The sequence below is a fragment of the Lolium rigidum genome, chromosome 3, assembly GCF_022539505.1.
Source record: "Lolium rigidum isolate FL_2022 chromosome 3, APGP_CSIRO_Lrig_0.1, whole genome shotgun sequence".
Taxonomy (NCBI): Eukaryota; Viridiplantae; Streptophyta; class Magnoliopsida; order Poales; family Poaceae; genus Lolium; species Lolium rigidum.
Genome location: NC_061510.1, coordinates 108,123,546 through 108,132,804, shown reverse-complemented (window position 1 = coordinate 108,132,804; position 9,259 = coordinate 108,123,546). Strand labels below are relative to the sequence as shown.

Sequence of the window (9,259 nt, the reverse complement as noted above, 5' to 3'; positions counted from 1 at the left end):
TCTCGTCTCCTAAAGGGAGACGGAGACCCCCGTGCCTCCGCCGCACCAACCCTAGCCGCCGTCTCCTTCCTCCGCGACGGCGCCCAGCCGCCGGCGCCGAGCTCTCCAACCTCTCCGCCCTCACTTCCACCCTTACAATCTCCGCCCTAGACCCGGTAGAACCCTAGTCTCTACCAATGATAGTATTTGATATTGGGTTATTTCACCACTCCAAAATGAAATGGTTTATCTCCTAATCCTTTAGTTCAAAGATTGTCCTTGATTCTAAAATAGGTAAAGCTAATATTGGTATCTATGGTTTCTCTCATTTGGGAAGGACTTCAATACTAACCTAAGGTTAGGCTCCATAGAGAATGATGTGATCATCAATATCTATGTTTAACATAAATAGGTTCTCTCTCTAGGAATTGTCTTGAATAATATCCTAGGGTTCTTCTTAAAGATGGTAATTTGACTACATGGATGCATATCCAAGATTTAGCTCAAAGTTTGTCATTGCTTCTCTAATAAATAATATAGAACTCTCACCTCTCTAGGTTTGATGTATAATAATTTGGAATAGAGAAGAATATATACTTATAGAGTTGACCTCCTTGTCATGTTCCAAGATTTAAGTGGAATCATTACCATGAGGTTCATGGTAGGAACATGGATTTGTTTAAGACATGGAAAAGGATAAGTCAAGAATGGTTTCTCCATTTTATTACTACTTGAGTTATAGTTGAATACATGTTCATATGTTATGGCAAATATTATCATCTTATGATCTTTTATAAGATCAAGTAATTGATCCTTGATTAGTATGTGACTGTGTTGGTTTTAATTCCATTTGATCTAACCCCTTAGATCAAATCTTCTCTACCCAAAACAAGGTTTTAGCAAATGTCACATTGAGGTTTATAGCGGTTGACTTGATGAGCTACTTCAATTCCACCAAGGTCAAGTGAAACTTCAGTTACTGTGACTGTTTTACTTTAAAGCGCGAAAATTCCTCATATTTTTTATGCATGAATGCAATGCACATATCTGTTTCCTCTATTTTTGTAACCCCAAATCCTGGGATATTACACCGCACCCACGTCGCAAGGAAGGTTTGAGTTGGTTACAGATAGCCCACGGTCCGGGAGTGACCCGGACCGACTAACTGCGACGTATCCGTCTAGGACTCTATTCGTTTTCCTGAACTGGAAAAAAGAAAGGAGTGACGTGACGTGTCGAGTTGAGACGAGCGAGGAGGAGGAATGCGCGTGTACCACTCCTCTTCTCACTCACTTACTAGTGGTAGAACAACCCACCTTATAAGGTGGTCTAACTTCCTCCCAATTTTCCATGTGGGACTAAACTTCTCACCTTTTATCACTTCCTAGTGAGCTGACACCAACTTAAACTCAAACTCACATGGGTTGCCACTAAATCTAAAATCTAATTTATGCCACTTCATATAGTATAGACCCAATATTTCAACATAAGCTAGCTAGCCGGGAGCTAGGCGTGCATGCATCTATTTAGCAGCCAGCTTGCCCATGTAAGCTACTAGCATGCGTGCATGCGGCAACAACAACAGGGCCGTACCGCAGGCATGTGCAGCCTGTTCGACCGCACAGGGTCTCCCGATTTAGAGGGCCTCCAAATTAATATGTTAAACTAGTACTCTAATAACCGATTTTATTTAATTGGACCTCAATCAATTCGATGAGAGATGCTACGGAGTACTATACTCGATTAAGGCTAGCCATAGTGCTAGTATCTTAGCTAGTATCATGCATATTGGTCCCACAAAAATGCTGATGTGGCTCCTAATTAAGGAGAAGAGAGGAGATTAGAGTAACATAGGTGGATTTCGTATCATAGCGCATATTACGAGAAAAGTTAATGCCTAGCAAAATCTTGTACACAAATTTACACTGAGATTCTAAAACATAATAAATATAACATATCAATGATAGTACTCTATGATACCACCCACTATAGAGATAGTATCATACACAAGTATCATATGCATGATACTACTACATGATACTTAGCACTATGGTCAGCCTAAGGCAGTACTAGTGCTTAGGAAATTTGCAATCGCATTAACTTCAAAGGCCCCCAAGCCACCCACGCCTCTTTGCCCATATCTTTTCTTTCTCTTCCATCGCGAGTGCAGCTAATTCAGTTAGTCTTCAATGAATATTAAGATTTTGTCTCAAGGATTTTTATGAAGAACTAACTGAAGATTCATTTTTGAAAGATGGTACGTTTCGACTAAAAATTAGCACTTTTAAATTTTTAGATTGCTTTTTCACATGATGCACTTCTCTTAATTTATTTTACCACATACTACCTTCATTCCTATAAATAAGACACACATACATTTCAATGTGAATCCTGACTAAATAAATAGGACAACAATATCACGATCATATAATACATAAGCAACATTGTTAAAATCGTGTTGGAAAATACTTTCTAATGATACCAATTTTATATCAAATATTTTTTTATATACTTCATCCTGAAAATTATGTTTCAACTTTATCAAAACTTGCATGTATCTACAAACTAAACTCATCTAAATCGATGTATATCTATATAAAATTGAAACATCCTTTTTAAATAGAGAGATATATATTAATATTTTGTTAAAGATAAAATACGAAAAACAAGGGCGCGTTGTTTATTGAAATGGAGTGAGTAGTATATATAAAATCATCTTAGTTACCAATGATCATGTTGAAGGCCTCTATTTCTTGTTTTGCTCAGGGCCTCCGTATTCTCAGGTACAACACTGAGCAACAAGCTAGCAAGATATTAGCATGTTTAAGCATGCACCTAGATCATGTACAGCTAGCAAGGTATTAGCATGTGTGCATGCAACTCCATTTAGCTAGTTTAAGCAGGCACCTAGACCATGGAATGTATGCGCTACGTTATTGGCGTGTGCATGCATGCTAACTAGGAGCAAGTTTAATAGTATAGTCAGCCGTTGGCTATAAGCCAAGTGCTATATCATTTATAGTTAACATAGAGCTAACATGTATAATAGTAAGCTATAGAATTGTACTACTTTATCAATACATGCTCCACCTTTCATTCTCACAAAGTACCTAAGAGCACGTGCTAGATGTTTCGATCATGTATGGTCTTGGTGACTAAAGATTCAAAGGAGATGCAAACTAGTACTCTCTCCAATTCATATTAGTTGAATTAATTTTATCTAAAAAAAATATATATATCTAGTTAACAAACAACTCGTATACATACATTGGTATCTAGATAAATTTAAATCAACTAATTTAAGTTGGAGAAAGTATTACATTGTATTTCCATAAGCAGTTCTATACATGGCAGAAGGCACATCAAGGATTGGCGAAGTTTTAGCTCACGTGTATGTTGTAGTAATAAGAGATATGTACAGCGATGTACCACATTCGTTTTCAACCGAGGAAGTTAAAGTGGCCTCAAAATCAAATGTCTCCAGCCAAAACAACAAGTTGCACTGCATGGCTAGGTTTAATCTAGCAAATTATATGTGGCTAAGCAACGAGTTTAAGGGCAGCATTTCAAATATCAGTACCATCTTGTTTCAGATTGCAGGAATTGTGAAAATTGAAAATATTGTATGTTTAGTAAATGTAAACTTTCTGTTGTTATTTTTAATGTTTAGTGAATCCGTGGCCTTAGGCCTTTCACAATGCATCATTTTCTTACCCCGTTATCATAGGTAACTATGCATGACTGTTGGATAAGGCGACGCCTAGGCACCGCTTAAGCACGCTTAGGCCCTAGGCGATGGACAAACGCCTCGCCTAGGTCATAAGCGGAAGTCTAGGCAGTGTAACCAAAAAATTATCTTCCACAATAAGAAAACATGTCATACTTCATGATCAAGCTAGATGAGCATTATTATAAAGGTAGTTATTACAAATTTATACATTTACATGCTATAAATTAATATATATTCATATATAATAACAAATATACACACTTGATGGTATAAATTATCCCCGCCTAGACTGCGCCTAGGCTGCTTAAGCATCGCCTAGGCACTAGGTGAATACCAACCGCCTCGCTTACACCTAGCGCTTTTTTCAACCTTTTGCATGTTAATAAATAACAATCACAATGCATCGTTTCTTAGTGTTGTATTTAATTTAATGACTTTGGGCTCACGCATGCATGTGATTAGCTTAGAAATGTATTTTGCATATGGCCGCGTGCAAGTGTTGTATCTTTAGCTAAGATATAACAACCATCTCCTTGATCATTAATTATGGTGTCACATCATTATTTTGCGTATGATAGCGCGCTAGAGACATGCATTGGAGAAGGCCTTAGGTGGGAGGCAGCAAGGAGCGAAGACAATAAAAGAACACAGAAAACCAACAAACATTAAGTGGTGGTCTGGTCTTACATTCTGTGCGGTAACACAAAGCGGTACAATAGTGTCAAACAATTTCAATAGTAGGAGTTTATTATACAAGGGTGACACATCTAACAACCATTCAATATGAAAAGTATTTATTACATATTTAGTCCACATGGTACATCTACAATCGTCATGAGCTAAATATTTTCCCACCTAACTTCTCTTCTGCACGAAACAAACAACCAACCATTTACATTTAACATTTTACTTTAATGTTATTTATTTGCAACCTCTACTCAACGAATCTTTCACCATACAATTCATTTTCATGTTCTTCAATCACAATCCTTGCAATCAGTTCACTGAAAATTAGTGACACCTGAGATGCGACCGACACAAACTCACCAAGACGATATACGATTGGGAGAATACTTCCACGAAACCGTTCTTCACGAATACGGTAGTTTCTTCATGGAGACTTAAGTTTTATCGAACAAAGAAGTAATTGGTTGAAAAGATTTTTTTAACAAGTCTATGAAAGTCTAAAATGGTTTTGTTTACTAGAAAAACAATCTATCTTGATTTGTGTGTGTGTGTGTGTTGGGGGGGGGGGGTGGGGGTGGAAATATGGTGCGGTCTCAGCCCCACACCACCTAAGAATCCCGGAATAGATCACATGTTGTTTATCTCATGCTTTTTTAAATATCCTTGTTGGATAATGCATGGTGACCAATGTTGGGTCCATGTGAATATGAATATGATTATAGATGTTCGTAAACCTTTGTGCCCGATCTTAAGATCATTTTTATTTACAAAAAATCTGAATCAACATACTAACACCAAACCAAAACATGTGTGTCTTGTTTTTTTCTTTATTATAGCTCCTTTGTCCACGAGTAGCCTTGTTATAACACTAAAGATGGGAATGCAAGGGAAGAGAAACGAGAGCAAAAGGTAGGTTGCAAAATGCATGAGTATAGACTGCAAAAACAATTTTATTGTGAATATAGCTAATCCTACCAAGGTCATATGTGGTCCTATACGACATCTAAGACCAAACTGAGTAGCCTAATTGCATAACTAATGCCGAACTAAATAATACACGCTGTAATTTGCTCACAAGCTGAAATACCAATCTGCGGCTCATCTTTTCCTTCTAAGAAAGGGAAAAAAAACACATTTGTCTTTTTGCATAGGGTGCAAGATTAATTTTTTTGCGGGTAAGGTGTAAGCTTTATCTTGTGTATTAATAAATACACAAAAGGTCTTATACGCTCTTGTGTTTTTAACACTTGAAAAATCAATTTTGTTTCAGATTATTTTGACATTAGAATTTGTCCCACTGGACCAGTGCTCTTGGGTTATGGCCATATCTATTGACTTACCTAACTTGGTGCCACGTTTGCATTTCCCTGGTGAGCTCAGCTCACTACTGACAGCTCAGTTTTAGTTATGGCCGATATCTATTGACTTACCTAACTTGGGCTGCTCGGTCCGGTCACCGCCCCATGGAAACTCCGCCCCACAACCCCATCTCGCCCCCCTCCCCGCCTCCGGTCGCCGATGGCTCCCCGGCGGCCGACGCCGGGCCGGGCGGAGAGCAGGCGGACGGAGGATTCGGCGCCGGGCTCGAGCCCCTGTGGTCGCTCCTCTTCGGCACCCCGGAGGAGCTGGAGCCCATGTGGTCACCGCCAAGGGAGTTCGACGTCAGCGCCGAGTTCGCCGCCGCTGTGGCAGACCCGGAGCCCCTGGTGGATGACGGAGGAGGTCCCTGGGATGGCGCCGCGTGGAGGTCAACGGGGCTCGTCGCCGGCGAGGGCTCCACCCGGGCGCTATCTCCGCCCACCGCGGCGCCGGGCTTCGCGGTGTTCGACCTCCCCGCGTCTGATTCTTCCGAAGGCGCTCCCGAGGTGAGGCCGCTCGATCATTATTCACCTATGCCGGAATCTCCGTCTACTCCGGTTGCCGTAGACATGCGGGAAAAGCTCGTATTCATCTCCGACATCTCCGCGCCGGTGCCGGAGTCTGTACCATCGCCGCCGCCGGCTTGTTTGGAAGCTAATCTACAGGAGAGTGCACCGGAGTGCACGCTGAACACCATGCCATCGCCTCCTGCAACTTCTGGGGACGATGCCGATTTGGTTCGTTTGGAGACAGAGGATGCTTCCAACTATTGCTCTGCTTCAGAGAAAATTGCCTCAGCAAGCATGGCTGCTGTTGATTTGAACGCAGAGTATGACCCCGGGGCCAATGTCGACGGTTGTGGTACCTCAGGTGCCATCAGTACAGATGCCAAATCTCTTTGGGGATCACAGACGATTGCGACAACCACAGTGGCAGAAAATGTCGCACCCCCAGATTCGAATGAGTACTCATTTGGAGCTTCCAAAATCACAGTGGCAGCAAATGCCGCACCTCCGGAATCGAATGAATACTCATTTAGAGCTTCCAAGCGGCGCTCTGTGGATAAGCCAATCAAAGAGGCCACCACTACTACACCACACACAGTAGGGAAGCCAATCAAAGGGACCACCACTGCTGCACCAGGCAACGTCGGTAAGCCGATCAAAGATACCACCACTACTGCACCAGACAACATTGGTAAGCCGACCAAAGAAACCACCACTACTGCACCAGACACAACAGGTAAGCTGGTCAAAGAGACTACCACTACTGCACCTGACACAGGTGACTTGCCCAACAGAGGATCACCAGAAATTGTTAAGAGGAAAAGCAGCTCCAGTGGCAATGAGAACAAACGAGGTGGTCTAAACATTCAGGTTGTGGTGGCTTTACCAGCGGTGAATTATAGGTCCATAAAGCGGGGAGCAGTATCTGTTCGTGCTCCAAAGAAGACTAGGATGGCTTCAAAGGCATCATCAGTGGGTTCAGGCAGGTTACCACCTATTTCGCCAGTGGTAAACAGTGAACCTCCAATGCATAAAACAGAGCCTTATCCGCATTCACCACCTAGCAAGTATGATCTTGACACTGTAAAGAACTCGCCATTAGAGAGAGTGGATAATACTGATGTTGTACCGTGCAATTTGGGGCTACTGAGTGCAGAGTCACAAGTGGTAACTGAGGTACCCAAAGAACTAGATGGAAAACTTTCTAAGCCTGTAAGGGCAAAGAGGTTGAGGGGCTCAACAGAGTCACAAGTGGTAAATGAGGTACCCAAAGAGCCAGAGTCTAATCCGCATTTACCACCTAGCAAGTATGATCTTGACAATGTAAAGAACTCGCCATTAGAGAGAGTGGATAATACTGGTGTTGTACCGTGCAATTCGGGGCTACTGAGTGCAGAGTCACAAGTGGTAACTGAGGTACCCAAAGAGCCAGATGGAAAACTTTCTAAGCCTGTAAGGGCAAAGAGGTTGAGGGGCTCAACAGAGTCACAAGTGGTAACTGAGGTACCCAAAGGGCCAGAGTCTAATCCGCATTTACCACCTAGCAAGTATGATCTTGACACTGTAAAGAACTCCCCATTAGAGAGAGTGGATAATACTGGTGTTGTACCGTGCAATTCTGGGCTACTGAGTGCAGAGTCACAAGTGGTAACTGAGGTACCCAAAGAGCCAGATGGAAAACTTTCTAAGCCTGTAAGGGCAAAGAGGTTAAGGGGCTCGACAGAGTCACAAGTGGTAACTGAGGTACCCAAAGGGCCAGAGTCTTATCCGCATTTACCACCTAGCAAGTATGATCTTGACATTGTAAAGAACTCGCCATTAGAGAGAGTGGATAATACTGGTGTTGTACCGTGCAATTCGGGGCTACTGAGTGCAGAGTCACAAGTGGTAACTGATGTACCCAAAGAGCCAGATGGAAAATTTTCTAAGCCTGTAAGGGCAAAGAGGTTGAGGGGCTCGAGAGGTAAATGCTCGCCAAATTTGAAGAGGACAAAGAAAAATAGTGGCTCAATTTGTGAATCGCCTAGTGTCACAATGATGCCAGATCCAAGCAAGAAAAATAGTGGCCTAATTTGCGAATCGCCAAGTGTCACAATGATGCCAGATCCGAGCAATAGTGCAAAAGTTATCTTGGATAAGAATTTGGTTGATTCAGAGATGGTGGAAAGTGATGATGGATCCTGTTGTTTTGTGGGGGAGGCAGTGCCGGAGGAGGAGGCTAGGCAGAGGTGGCCTCATCGCTACGAGAAGAATCATCACTTTGTGGAGAAGGTAGGCACTTGGCTCCACTACCTGCTCTTTGCACGGCTGCATCATCATATAAATGATATAAGAACGACTGAACAAGATATTGTTATAGTGAAACATAAGAACGAGATATTTGTTGTTGTAGATTGATTGAGAATAAATAAATAGTGTTGTTTGACGTTTAGACTCGCCAAGAGTAGGAATTGTTTACTAGAACTATATTCATGTGTTCATTCAGCAGTACACAACCACAAATATAACAATACACCGCTGATTAGTACACATGCAATGCAATACCTTCCTAGCAAAAATATTCAAGCATGTAGGCGACATCAGAAGGCACACATGTCAAACAGGCATACATATTAGACGTATATGATGGATTGTAGCAAATGCCAACATGATGGTTAGTATCAAGTAGCAACAAATAGGGAAGATAAGCATTAATGCTAGAGATTTATATAGTTTCCATATTAGCTGTACAATGCCCATGTTTATGAGGTTTTTCTCTGCATATTTACCACATCTGTATGTGTATATACACTGGACTAGGGCCTCAAGGGAGTACAAGTTGTGTTTCTGTAAGAGTTAACACCCCGAAATCTCTGCTCCCTATATCAATATAATCATGTAATTTTATAATAATTCCAACCATTCTGTTTGCTCCAGTACAGGTTACGGTTATATCTGTAGGTAATATTTCTGCTACTTAGTCCAATATGCACTATGGAAATTGGAAGCCACCATGCTT

The 9,259-nt window shown here is 41.7% G+C and overlaps 1 protein-coding gene across 7 annotated transcripts in view; it reads left to right on the top strand.

Annotated features, from left to right (window-relative positions):
- The first annotated feature begins 5,859 nt into the window (after positions 1 to 5,859).
- The window catches only part of LOC124702131 (DNA (cytosine-5)-methyltransferase CMT2-like), a 17,111-nt gene continuing 13,711 nt past the window's right edge, over positions 5,860 to 9,259 (top strand). For 3 of the 7 annotated variants that reach the window (XM_047234236.1, XM_047234234.1, XM_047234240.1), the window contains exon 1: positions 5,860 to 7,933. In XM_047234236.1, coding sequence (XP_047090192.1) covers positions 5,860 to 7,933 — 2,074 coding nt within the window. Of the gene's footprint in view, positions 8,225 to 9,259 lie in introns of all 7 variants that reach the window. The other 4 variants (XM_047234237.1, XM_047234235.1, XM_047234238.1 and 1 more) reach the window with 3 other exon arrangements.